Source organism: Microtus pennsylvanicus, chromosome 3 (assembly GCF_037038515.1).
Source record: "Microtus pennsylvanicus isolate mMicPen1 chromosome 3, mMicPen1.hap1, whole genome shotgun sequence".
In the NCBI taxonomy this organism is placed as follows: domain Eukaryota; kingdom Metazoa; phylum Chordata; class Mammalia; order Rodentia; family Cricetidae; genus Microtus; species Microtus pennsylvanicus.
Window position 1 is genome coordinate 66,567,472 of NC_134581.1, and position 14,244 is coordinate 66,581,715.

General features: G+C 38.8%; 1 protein-coding gene across 4 annotated transcripts in view; it reads left to right on the forward strand.

Moving 5' to 3' along the window:
- Dmxl2 (Dmx like 2) overlaps positions 1–14,244 on the forward strand; it is a 123,421-nt gene that overhangs the window by 44,843 nt on the left and 64,334 nt on the right. For all 4 annotated transcript variants that reach the window (XM_075965877.1, XM_075965880.1, XM_075965879.1 and 1 more), the window contains exons 10-14: positions 2,772–3,011; positions 3,786–4,057; positions 4,816–5,494; positions 6,149–6,270; positions 11,902–11,991. In XM_075965877.1, coding sequence (XP_075821992.1) covers positions 2,772–3,011; positions 3,786–4,057; positions 4,816–5,494; positions 6,149–6,270; positions 11,902–11,991 — 1,403 coding nt within the window. The remainder of the gene's footprint in view (positions 1–2,771; positions 3,012–3,785; positions 4,058–4,815; positions 5,495–6,148; positions 6,271–11,901; positions 11,992–14,244) is intronic.

Sequence of the window (14,244 nt, forward strand, 5' to 3'; positions counted from 1 at the left end):
CTGCACTTCACCTGATATATGTCTGTGGGTCTCTGCTTCTGCCTCCATCAATTGCTGGATGATGCCTGTCTGACAATTGGCCCAGACACCAATCTGGTCACAGGAGATAGCCAATAAAGACTACTTACCCACTATTACTAGGAATCTAAGCTGGAGTCCTCCCCATAGACTTCTGGGAGATTCCCCTGCTCCAGGCTTCCACCTGACCCAGAACTACTCCCCACACCTAGCAATCCCCCTTAGCACTCTCTCCCTCCTGCCCCCCTTCCCACTCATGTTTCCATCCTTACCTGCCCTTGTCCACTCATGAAATCCTTTCCATTTCCCCTCCTAGGGAGATCTGGGTGTCTTTCCCTGCCCCCTCCTCCCATCATCTTTTCTTTTTACTTAGTCTCTGGGTCTGTGAATTGTAGCATAGTTATCAAAAGGGTTTCATCTTTAAATGCTTACTGTTAAATTCTCTGAGTATAATGATTTACTTAGTGAATACAGTTCCTATAATCTGATCTTTAACAGTGACTGCAGATGTGTGCTGCCCAGTGACCTTGAAATGTGACTGTTTAGAATTGAGGCTTGCTGTACTGTACACACTGGATTTCCTAAACAGTATAAAAAATGTGAAATTTCTTGTTAATAATTTTATTTCAGATTGACTACTTGTTGAAATTTTATATTTAGTATTTTGGGAGAAATAAAATATGTTACTAAAGTTAAATTTACCTGTTTTTTTTAAACTTACATAATTACTAAGACTTTTTTAATTAAAAATAATTTTTTGATACAGTACTTTCTGATCATTGTTTCCCTGCTCTCATCTCCAGGGTCTTTCCCACCTCTCTACTCATCCAACTTCATGCCTTCCTCTCTCTCTTTAGAAAACAAACATGCAAATAATAAAGAATAAAAAACAAAGAAAAAACCACAAATGTGCCTATACACACATACACACATACAAAAAGCAAAAAGTCCCCCCAAAACAAAAACAAACAAAACTTCCAAACAATAAAAACTCAAAATCAAATTTCATAATACATAAGCAGAAGATCAGGTAAAGTAAAAAAAAAAAAATGCCCATACAAGCAATATGAGACAAAAACGTCCAAAAACTCCACTGAGCATTTTTTGTATTTATGCTTTCTACTGCTGAGGCTGCCCCTAAGTGTGGTTTATATACCCAGTGAGACTCCATTGGAGAAAACTAAATTTTCCTTTTCAATGCTTATCATAACTGGAGATAGCCTTTTGGTTTAGGGATGGGAGCTCCTGTCTGATTTGCCCTGGGTCAGTGCTGGAACCGAAGTGTGGAATTTTCATGGGGATTGCATTGAATCTGAAGATTGCTTTTGGTAGGATGGCCATTTTTACTGTGTTAATCCTACTGATCCATGAGCATGGGGGATCTTTCCATATTCGGATATCTTTTTCAGTGTCTAGAAGTTCTTACTATACAAGTCTTTCACTTGCTTGGTTAGAGTTATCCTCACATATTTTTCTAGTTGGGGGAGCTATTGTGAAAGGTATTATTCCCCTGATTTAGTCTGTCATCTGTATATAGGATATCAACTGATTTTGTCTATTAATTTTATATCATGCTACTTTGTTGACAGTGCATCAGCTCTAGGAGTTTGCTGGTGGAGTTTTTAGGGCCTTTCATGTATAAAATATCATATCATCTGCAAATAGTTATTCTTTTGACTTCTTCCTTTCCAACCTGTATGCCCTTGATCTCCTTCAGTTGTCCTATTGCTCTAGCTAAGACTTTAATAAGTGCTGTATTGACTAGGTATGGAAAGAGAGGACATGCCTATCTTGTTTCGGATTTTCATGGAAATGCCTTTCATTTCTCTCCACTTAAGCTGGGCTGTGGGCTTGTCATATATTGCCTTTATTATGTTGAACTATATTTCTTGTATTGCTAATGTCTCCAGGACTTTTTATTACGAAGGGATATTAGATTTTGTCAGAGGCCTTTTCTGAATTTAAAGAGATGATCATATGGTTTTTGTCCTTCAATATGTTTATGTGGATTAGATCCATTTGCCTGCAAATTTCAATATGTCATTATTTTTTACCACTGTGTAGCACTCTGTTGTATAAACGTACCACATTTTCTTTATCCATTCTTTGGTTGAGGGGTATTTAGATTGCTTCCAGGTTCTGGCTATTACAAATACTGCTGCTATGAACATAGTTGAGCACATGTCCTTATGGTGTGATTGAGCATTCTTTGGGTTTATACCCAAAAGTGGTATTCTGGGTCTTGAGGTTGATTGTTTCCTAATTTTCTAAGAAATCGCCATACTGATTTCCAAAGTGGCTATAAAAGTTTGCACTCTTCAGCAATGGAGGAGTGTTCCCTTTACCCTACATCCTCACCAGCATAAAGCTCAAAGTGATCCCACTGAAATCAGGAATAAGACAAGGTTGTCCACTCTCTCCATATCTGTTCAGTGTAGTACTTGAAGTTCTTACAAGTCTTAGAGTTCACCGCCTTTTCTCAAAACCAGGATTCAACTAAGGTTGTTGTGTTTCTATATTTGGTTTTGAAATTAGTACTGTAATTTAATTTCATGTCAAAATGTCATTAGTTCTTAATATTTACAGTTACCATTAAATTCAGTTAAAGTTGTTACAAGTCCTGGTGGAATCATGCTGACGTGGTGTTTGGCCCCTTCTCTGGATAAGCAAATGATTAATCATGATAAGCAGTTGCTGTGTTTTTAAAGAAATGGAGCATCATATTGAAAGTTTAATCTTTTTTGTTTCCACAGATATTCCAAATGTTTTGGTTGGCACTTCATTTAATATTGATGATGTCAATGGAGGATTTGTAGTTCATTGGTTAAATAACAAGGAATTTCATTTTACGTCATCCACTGAAATATTTATGCACCAATTGCGGAAACTTTCTGAAAAACAATTAGATCATGAAAGTGATGACGCAGCCAGAGAAGATGAAGAGCGCTCTCAGGAGGAACGAGAGAGGGGCTTGCATATGAGATTAGACCATGGTTGGTGTTGTTTGTTTATGGCTTTTTTTTTTTTTTTGGTTTTTCGAGACAGGGTTTCTCTGTGGTTTTGGAGCCTGTCCTGGCACTAGCTCTTGTAGACCAGGCTAGTCTCGAACTCACAGAGATCCGCCTGTCTCTGCCTCCCGAGTGCTGGGATTAAAGGCGTGCGCCACCACCGCCCGGCTGTTTATGTTTTTTTTTTCCCCATTAAAAATAACTTTTTGTGGTATCTAAGTTTGAATTCTCCCTTCTTTCTTGTTTTCAGTACTGGTTGTCTCTCAGATTAGGCACTATGCTTGTCCTGACTCTAGCTGTTGTTTTGTTTATAATGTGGACTTAAACCCAGGGCCTCATGTAGGCAAGAGCTACTCCCTTAGCCTGTTTCATTTGATTTTGAGACACAGCATGCCTACATACCAGACTGGCCCTGAGCTTGAGCTCCTCCTGCCTCAGGCCTCCTGAGTAGGTTGGGTTATAAGCTTGTGCTTCCATGCCAGGTAAACTCTGTGTATATATTTTGTTATATTTCCTTGACTAATGTAGTACTTTAGAAGCCATATTGTTTTATGAGAAATATGTTTTGCTAATTTTAACAATGAAAATATGATGAAATTTTCATTTATCTAAAAATAATAAATATAGTAATTTCAATTCAGACAAGAAAATACTTTCCCCAGCCACAAATTGGAAAGGTACTTTATAATTTTGAGTTTATAAATGAATTTTTATAGTATTATTTAGTTTATATTCTGACAAATATATTTTCTGATTTAGAATTATCTCTGGATAGAGAATCTGAGGCAGGTACAGGATCGTCAGAGCATGAAGATGGAGAAAGAGAGGGAAGTCCTAGAGCCCACCCAGGGCCTAGCATCCCAATACCACTGCCTACAGTTCTGCTCGACCGGAAGATTGAAACACTGCTGACAGAGTGGAATAAGAACCCTGACATGCTATTCACCATACACCCTGTAGATGGAACCTTTCTAGTGTGGCACGTGAAGTACTTGGATGAATATAACCCTGGAATATTTAGACAAGTCCAGGTATATTTCCTTGATGAAAATACATTTTTAAAATAACACAATGCTATATAGACTTCACAGATTTTTCAGAATTACTAAAAACTTTAGTAATTTTTAAAACAGAAAATACATATTCTTGTTTTCAAAGAGGATCAGTACTATGAATTTTACACATTTAGTTAACTCAAAGAAAATTAATTTTTTCTTTTTTTTGAATCACTGAGTATTTGAATTACTCAAATACTTTCTGAGAAATACTTTTTTAGTATTTCTAAGGAAACTGCTTTGAAAATGAGGTTTCGAGTTTCTGTCTCTCTGCCTCTGTCTCTCTGTTTCTCTCGAGACAGGGTTTCATGTAGCCAGACTGGTCTTGAACTAGCTATATAGCTGAGGATGACCTTCAGTTCATGATCTTCCTTTCTTTACCTTCCAAGTGCTGGCATTAAAAGCATGTGCTCATCTTCAGTTTTATAAGCCAAATTAAACTGTTTTTATGCATTCTCTTTCTTAGTTTTATTATAACTTAAATACATGATATGGTTATTTTGATACATAAGCTATCAGCAATGTATTTGAAACTTTATTTTTCATCTTGTATTGGGCTATGAATAGTGATCTAGTACATAAGTAGAAGAAAGGAATTCAGCTATACAGAGGTCAAACTTGATTCTTTTGCTAGGAAATGGGGATTTGGCATTCTGAAAATAAAAGTGTGTTTAGAAAATATTTTTGAGAGAAGGCAAACTCCTTATAATGAATCATATGTTTGTGTTTAACAGGTTTCTTTTTCCTCTCGGATTCCTGTTGCATTTCCCTCTGGGGATGCAAACTCTCTTAGTAAAAACATCATGATGTATGCCTGTGTAAAAGCTACAAAAGATTCACACCATACTCCACCACACCAAGAGCCGATGTCTGTAGATAGTTCTCATGGGTCACAGCCACACTCCAGATTACACGGTACAGACATGAACATTTTAGCACCCACAGTGATGATGGTCTCTAAACACATAGATGGGTCTTTGAATCAGTGGGCAGTCACTTTTGCTGACAAGTCAGCTTTTACTACGGTTCTGACTGTATCCCATAAATTCCGATACTGTGGTCACCGGTTCCACCTCAATGACTTGGCTTGCCATTCGGTCTTACCCCTGTTGCTGACATCCTCCCATCATAATGCTCTGCTGACTCCTGAATCAGACTGTCAAGTAAATAGATTAATAGATCCTGTAAAACACACCAAGGAGTCATCGAAACAGCCTCTTAGAAATGCAGCGACTCGTACCTTTCATGACCCGAATGCAATCTACAGTGAACTTATTCTGTGGCGTGTAGACCCCATAGGCCCTTTGTCATACACTGGAGGAGTGTCAGAATTGGCTCGAATTAACTCTTTACATACCTCAGCCTTCTCTAATGTGGCATGGCTTCCGACTCTTATCCCTAGTTATTGTCTTGGTAAGTGTTTATTAATTTGATTGTAAAATGAATAAAGTTTAAATTATTATTTGTTATGAGCAACATCTTTTTTCTTATTTTTATTTTGAAATATCATAGCTTGCAACGTGTTATAGACAATGTTGGCCTCAGACATTGAGATCCTTCTGCCTCCCATGTGCTGATATTATCACCATGTCTGATTCACAAAATGATTTATATTTGTCATTGTTAAGTTTTTTAAAAAAAATTATGTGTATTACTGTTTTGCCTCCATGTAAGTCTGTGTATCATGGTGCCCTGAGAAATCAGAAGAGGGTATAGAGCCCTGGGACAGGAGTTCCAGACAGTTGTGAGCCACTGTGCTGGTGGTGGGAATCAACCCTTCAGAATAGCTAGTGCTCCTAACTGCTGAACCGTCTCTCCAGCCCTAGATAGTTTTCAATAGGTTGTCAGAATGTTGGTATAGGCTTATCTTTATAATTTTAAAGTTTTCTTTTCATATTTTTTAATTTTGTTAATAAGCTTATACCCATAAATTGTATCCTTTTGATTATGATTCTAGATGATAGTTATACGTAGAAAGAAAAGTGTAATTACTTGTTTCTTATACTTTAATCAATAATAAAAATAAATATACACTATAACTTAAACACTTCGTTTTTTTTCCCTCAGGAACATACTGCAATTCTGCAAGTGCTTGCTTTGTTGCATCTGATGGCAAAAATCTGAGACTCTATCAAGCAGTGGTAGATGCAAGAAAATTATTAGATGAACTGTCAGACCCAGAGGCCTCAGTAAGAATTTTCAAATCTTTTTCTAAGCTATTAAGTCTCATTTTTTAGTCTGTCTAAAACCGTTGTTTGTGGTGCATGCCTTTAATCCCAGCACTCAGGAGGCAGAGGTAGTTTTGAGGCCAAGCCTAGTCTACAGAGTGAGTTCCAGAACAGCCAGGGCTACACAGAGAAACCCTGTCTCAAAAACAAACTGAAAACAAAAACCATTGTTTATTAGTGTTTGGAGAATGGGAATGCTTTTGTCTACGTATGACACACACACACACACACAGACACACACACACACACATCTTTATCTGGTTTCTAAGGTATATAAATTAGAACTTATATGGATATGCTGCGCCCCAATACATTTAACATATAAAGAAACAAGTATCTCATTAGTTTTCTTTTGCAGGGAGGGCCTGCTTGTTTGTCCTGGCTGCCCTGCTAGCTTAGCCCCGAAATAACCACACAGAAACTGTATTAATTAAATCACTGTTTGGCCCATTAGCTCTAGTTTCTTATTGGCTAATTCTTGCATCTTAATTTAACCCATTTTTATTAATCTGTGTATCACCATGTGGCAGTGGCTTACTGGGTAAAATTCCCAGTGTCTGTCTCCCATGGATCCATGGAGTCTCTCTCTGACTTTGCTCTCCTCCTCCCAGCAATACATTTAATCCCCCCCCCCACCTAAGTTCTGCCCTATCCAGGGCCCAAAGCAGTTTCTTTATTAACCAATGAAAACAGCACAAAGACAGAAGGACTTCCTACACCAGTTTTCTAAAATGATTGATTTTCTTTATAGTTTGATTTTTTTTAAAAAGATTTTTTTTAAACAAAGTTTTTTAAAATGTGTATTTATGGGTACTTTTATGATTCAGTGTATATGCCATGTATGTACAACAGATGCCCACAGGGGGTCTCAGATCCCCTGGAGCTGAAGTTATAGAGAGTTGTGATCTATCAAATATGGGTGCTGGGAACCAAATTTGGGTCCTCTGGAAGGGCAGCCATTGCTCTTAATTGTTGAGCCATCTCTCCAGCCCTAGTTTGGGTATTTTAAGTCTTGGTTTGCTCAAAAAAGGTTTTAAGCCACCTTTACCTAACTGCTTATATTAGAAAATTTGAGTATTTCCAAGCCTGACTTGCTCAAACATATTCTGTGGTTTAGAATATATTATCTCTCAATTGTAGAAGTGCCTCATTCCAGTAGTTATATAGGAGATTAGAAGTCATATGTCTTACTTAATATTTAGATTTGAACATTGAATTTTCCATTTACTGATAAGGACATATCTCTTTATGAAATACTGTTCTAAAATGTTTCTGGTGTTGAATACCAAATCTTGGTCTGAGGAGATACCTCAGTGAGTAAAATGACTAGCCCTGTAAGCCCAGCAGCCTGAGCTAGAGCCCCAGATTCCGTGTGGAGGCTTGTATCTGGAATCCTAGCATTTCTGTGGTGAGATAGGAAGCAGACAGGAGAATCAGCTAGAAGCTTGCCTGTACAGCACAACAGCAAAAACAGACCTTGCCTCAAAAGCAGAGTGGAAGGAGAGAACCTACCTCCCCCAAATCGTCCTCTGCTCTCCATTCATGCACTGCCCTATGCTCTGGAACCTCCCCCAGTAAATAAATAAGTAAATAAGTGAGTCAACTTTGGACAGCAAGTGCTGTTTTTGAGTGTCTGTGTACCTCTTGATGTGGAGAGGACACAGAAGAGTTGCAATGCTTGCCTTTAAGACAATTTTAATTTAATTGAAGAAGAGAAATTGCTAATAGCTAGGTTTGGTGGCACAAGCTTGTAATTCCAGCACTTGGGCAGTGGAGGAGGAGGATCGGGATGTTCAGGCAATCCTTGGTTACATAGAGAGTTCTGGAGCAACCTGAGTCACAAGAGACGCTGTCTCAAAAAACCAAAGGAGAAATTACTAATAAAAGAGCTACAGTTTAAGATAGAAGAGTAGGTATTTAAGGGGCTATGCAACTGACTGCTTGAAATATGGCACTAGAAGTGTATTACACCAGCAGAGAGGCCAATTAGGCTGAATATGGATATTTCTATTGAGGACTATATTAAAATGAATAGGAATAGAAATAGTTTCAACCCTCAAGGTATATGTCTGGGAACCACATAAATAGGTACATCTAGTATGTAATAACTGGCAAGAAAAGGCCATCACAGTATTTGAAACTAAGTTGACTTTCATGTAGGCAGCTCCTTGAATTTATTGATTTGCCCATTCTTCTACAGACATATATGTCTGAACAGTGGTGTACAGGACTAAATTGAGCCTGCGAGTTATGTTGCTAGCTTCAAAAATAGTGACAGCAAGCTCTCATCTACTGGTCACTGTGTATCTGCCCTGGTTCTGAGTGTTTCACATATAGTTACTCATTTAATCTTTCCAACAATCCTTTTTTTTTTTTTTTGGTTTTTCGAGACAGGGTTTCTCTGCAGCTTTGGAGCCTGTCCTGGCACTAGCTCTTGTAGACCAGGCTGGCCTCGAACTCACAGAGATCCGCCTGCCTCTGCCTCCCGAGTGCTGGGATTAAAGGCGTGCGCCACCACCGCCCGGCTACTTTCCAACAATCCTAACAAGAAGGTAACACTATCATTCACACTTTAGAGCTGAGGAGACTCAAGTGTTGGATGGCCCCTTTCCTATAGAAACTCCAAATAGAGCCCCTTTCCTGGCCTCTGTGAGCTTTTAGAGGTCATCTATGTTTCTTGGCTCCTGACCTCTTATCTCCATCTTGCAAGTCTGTCAGTCTGAGTTGTCCCCCCCTGGTACATCTCCTTCTCAAAATCTGCATCTCCTACCTCCTCAATGAAGATCTAGAGATTACAGTGATCTACATCCTGCATTTTGAAGTTGTTTGGGTCTGCGGAAGTTCCATGTAATAACTTGTCTGCAGAGAGGAATTATGTAGCTGTCTTGAGGGAAGGGGGCCTATTATCTTGACTTATCATGGGAGACTAATTGCACTGTTAAAATGAGGGTGTTAAAAGTAACTGAAGTACTTTTAGATTTTAAAATTTTAAACTGACAAAAATTTTTTTGAGACAGTTGTCACCTACCCATTGCTGCTCTTGCCTCTACCCCACCCCAGGTGCCAGAATTATATGCATGTGTCACCACACCTTGCTTATGCTAAACATTTAAGAAAGGTTTCATTATGTGAATATAGCTGGCTTATAACAAGCTGCCACTTTTTTGACTATTTTTAAAATTTATTTATTTTTTACTGAAAATGGATTTTTAAATAGAATGCATTGTGATTATGTTTTCCCCTCTCCTAACTCCTCCCAGACCTTCCCCACTTCCCCACCCACCCAAATCCACATGATTGTTTCTCTTACCACAGCACAAACAGGCGTCTGACAAATAATATTAAAGTAAAATTAGATAAAATTAGAACAAACAAATCAGAATAGGAGCAAACAAACCAACAGAAAGAAAAGAGCCAAAGAAAAAGCACAAGAAACACAGATGTAGGGATACACACATTCACACAGAAATTCCATTAAAACAAACTGGGAAACCATAATGTATGTGCAGAAGACCTGCAAAGTTAAAAAAAATCCCTGAGATAAAGCCTTCTAGAAGTATTACTGGTTTTGTTTTGTGTTGCTCCCTTGACTGCTGGGCATGGAGCCTGGCCTTGAAAGTGGTTTATATACCCTGCGAAACTTCATTGGAGAAAACTAATTTTTCCTTTGTGAGCAATTATTGTTTGGATATAGCTTCTGAGTTAGGGATGGAGGCTTGTGTCCACTTCCCCTCTCAGTGCTGGAACCTGTGCATATGTGCATCTTTCCTCTTGTGTTGGTAGAGAGTTTTGCACAGGGAAGACAAACCATTGGCTGAAATTTATACTTGTTCATGTGAGAGTCTTGGCCACGTGTTGGAAATCCTCAAGGAGCTTATAGAATGACTCATGATCAGATTGTCCCCTAGGCAAGCAGATAAGTCTCAGTGAGTGGAACCTAACCATCAGTGGTTCAGTGAGGAGTCAGTGTGCAGCCAAGACTGAGAACCATCAATACTCACTCACTCTCTCTGTGTGTTGCTGAGAATGAAACCCAGAGTCTTGTGCTTGCTTGGTAAGCACTCTACCATTGAGATATACCTCAGCTCTGAACTGGAACTCACTATGCAGCCCAGGTTGCATCCTGAGTGTTGGAATTAGAGTCTTACCCCTCTATGCCCTGTGTCTTAGTTAGAGTTCCTATTACTTGTGACCAAAAGTTACTTGAGAAAGCAAGCATTTATTTCACTCTACAGGTTTTTGGTCACATTTCACCACTGAGGGAAGTTAGGGCAGGAACTTAAGACAGGAATTTGGAGGCATTAAGTGAAGCACAGCCATGGAGTAATGAAGCTTACTGGCTTATTCCTGATGGCTTGCTTAGCCTGCCTTTCTTATATAACCCAGGACCATCTGCCTACGGGTGGCACTGCCCCCATTGTGCTGGTCCCTTTCACATCAGTCATTAATCAAGAAAATACCCTACAGACTTGTGTAAAGGCCAATCTGATGGAGCCATTATCTCAGTTGTGGTTCTTCTTTTTAAATAATTCTAGCTTGTGTCAACTTGTCAAAAATCTAATCAGGACACCCAACTTATAGCAGCAGCACTTCTTAAACTTTTGTATACACATGGATCTGGAGACACTGTTGAAGTGTAGATGCACAGAACACTTTAAAAAGTACTTTCTTATTGCTGCTATTGGTCTGTTGATGCTCTCTGAGTAACAGTCTTTGCTGTGCTACAGAAATCCTGGAATTTTAGCCTCACAGATTGTAGGCCATAGCTGAGTTCAGATTTCAGTAAATAACCCAGCAGAATGTCAAAACCATTTGTATGGGTTTTTTAGCTAAGACTTTAAATCCTGACTTTGGGTGAACATACTTATCAATAAGTTCAGCCATATTCAACCACTTATTTTATCTTTTGTGATTTAACCCTAGAATCTATCCCAATACATGTTTTCTGGAATTCTGCTGATACAAACTGGAAAGATCCCACAAGTCCAGTGTGGATGTTGTTTCCTCTTAGAACTGACCTTAGGCTAAACTGGGATCTAAACTTCATTATGGCAGGGAGAGACATTGGAGATGGACATTAGACATTTAGTTAAGATATTGAAAGATTTTTATTTAAAAGAGCTGGCTTCTTGGTGTGGGTTTTGAGGAGACTGCTCCCAGTATGAAGTTTGGGAAGTTTTAAGAAATCCAGAACTTAGCTTCATGTTTTAATTCAAACATTGTCCTCTAAAGAGACAGTCTCATTTGTCAATCATGATTCCTATATTTCATTTGGAGAGTTGTATTTTCAGATGGCACTAAACATCCATACACCACACACTCAGGCTTTGGGCTAGGTCCTTAACTGCATTTGTCTTGATGACGACATTGAAATAGCTAGCTGTTTTGAATTACTTACATAAATATTGTCAGTTTTTCTAACTTCTTAATTTTAAAAACAGAAATGAGAATGGAAAGTTGTATTTCTCTAGCTATATTGTCATTGTCCATCAGTGATTAACGGGGGGGGGGGGGGGCTTAGCGCCTGTGATGCTGTCTCTTAAAGACAGAGTGGCAATTTTGCTGATTGACATTTTCATTTGTTGTTTACAGAAACTTATTGGAGAAGTGTTTAACATTGTGAGCCAACAGTCTACTGCCCGACCAGGCTGCATTATTGAACTTGATGCAATAACTGACCAAGTAAAAACATGCTTTCAAATTGGTGATGTTCTGTGCTCTTTGATTCTCTTTATTTCACAGTGTTTTCTATGTATATATTTTAAGATGATTCTCATTTGGTAAAATATCCATTGTCTCGTGAATCTCAAAGTGTGGTTGTGTGATTGTGTGTGTGTGTGTGTGACTAACTACTAATGATTTAGGAGTTTCTGCCCTCTAATTGACTTTATCTGTGTCTTTTTCTCTTATTTGAAGGAAGTTTGATTCAACCAGGGAAACTGTAACCCAGTGTGCATGTCCTAAGGGAAGACACAGTGCAGCTGTGCAGAGTCTCCAGCTGTGGTCCCTCCTTCTAACTTCCATTTTAGCTCAGTAGGGAATACACAGCATTTACTTGCTTGGGGCTCAGATTGGGCATTTTTATGAGATCCATTAAAATGCAGATGAAAGTAGCCCCAGCTTGGTGTTTCTATTCACAGCCCTGCCCTTCATGTAGTCAGGTTTCCTCTCTAGCTCCTACCTGGGGAAGAGGACCAATGGGAAAAGTCCATTTATCTTTATAATATTTTTTTTCTTCTGGGCTATGCTTCTGGACTGAAAGAATTACACAGCCATTTAAAAAATTGCTTTGAGGAAGTAACCACATCTTTAAAACAAAATGAAAAATAAGACAAGTATAGAGGTACTTATAATTTTTCCACACTGCTTGCATTTTTATGGGAAATTAAGATATTTCTACTTATATGGAGAAATTATCACATCAGCTTTAGTAGCAGAAATGGGGCTGCCAGACTCAAGTTACTAATGAGGCCTCCAAGGAAATTGTGATTCTCTGTTCTCAAGCTGCACTGTTATGCATTAAGTTCAACTCGTTATTTCCTTTTTCTGCTCCAGAGAGATCTAGAAGAGTGCATTTCCCAACTGGGGCCCCCTTGCTCTCTGCACCATGGGATATTGGTGTGGTCCACTCTCACCTAGTCTTCCCTTGACTTTACATATACACCAGATTTGTTTCCCATCTGCTTCTGATTTTCAGTAGTACAAGGTGGTAAAGTCCAGCCACTGCAAGTGAATGGTTTGTAAATCTGAGTCTAAAACTCCTTGTAGGTTTGTCCCAGTGTGTTCTCTGATCGTCCCGTCTTCCCCCCCTCATTTTCTCTTATCTATCACTATTTGTCTCAGTTCCCTCCTCCCTGACTTAATCTTTTTTCCCCTCTTTCCTTCCCTGATTGTTTTGTTTGTTTTTGTGGCAGCTGACTGGAACTCACCACTGCCTCAGCCTCCAAGTGCATTGGCACCACTGTCTGTGTTCTTTAGTTTTGTACTCATGAAGGATTACCCTTCATTTGTTCCTTTTTTCTTGGGAAGATGACCTTATGTTATAAAGAGATTTTATACTTTTTACTTGGAGAGATGTTAAAAATGCTCTGATCTATACTTTTTATGGCTTAACCTAATATTATAGTCCTATTTCATTCTGTGTAAGAAATGAAAATTACCCAAAATTTTAAGATTATTCTGTGTTCATTCAATGCCAAGCTAATCAAAACTACTTTCTGTGAGGTTGTCATCGATGGTCTCAGCACTCTTCCATTGTATTCCCTTGCTGTACCTTTTCCTTGAATTTCAGTTTACTAGTTAGTTCTAGGTGGCTCTCTGTGATTGCTTTTATTCTCTGTGCGGTCTGGAAACATGGCCGTGCAATGTATCTCCAGTGGTGCATTTCATAGGTCCTTCTCTTGACCCTCTACACTCTCATGGAAATGTATTCTGCAAAGGTTGTCATCTACTATAAACAGGTTCTCTCACAATCCCCACCAAATGGTCTACAGGGGTGCTCTGAGAGCTTTTCTCAGGCGTTAGTGTTTGTTGGTGGAACTCTCAGGTAGACTTGGAAAATCTGCTGGTTTTTTAGTCTAGTGAGCATAGCTCTCAGGGCTGGAAGTGGTTTATGTCATTTAACTACATTTGTATTTTTTGAGTATTTTTTAAAGATTTAATCTTACTATTTTTAATTATGTGTAGGCATGTGAATCAGATTTTGGGTATGGTGCACACATGAATGTTGGTGCCCAAGGAGACCAGGGGTTTGGTCTCCTGGAGCTGGAGTTACAGTTGAGAACCACATGACATGTGTTCTGGAAACTGAGTCTGGGTCTTAAGCTCTGAGTGAGCTTTCTAGGGCCAGTGTTTGTTTTTGTTTGAGACACATATCTGATACTGTTTTGCATTTGGCTGTGCTATCTTTGAAAGTATTTTTTTTCTTAGTTCAAG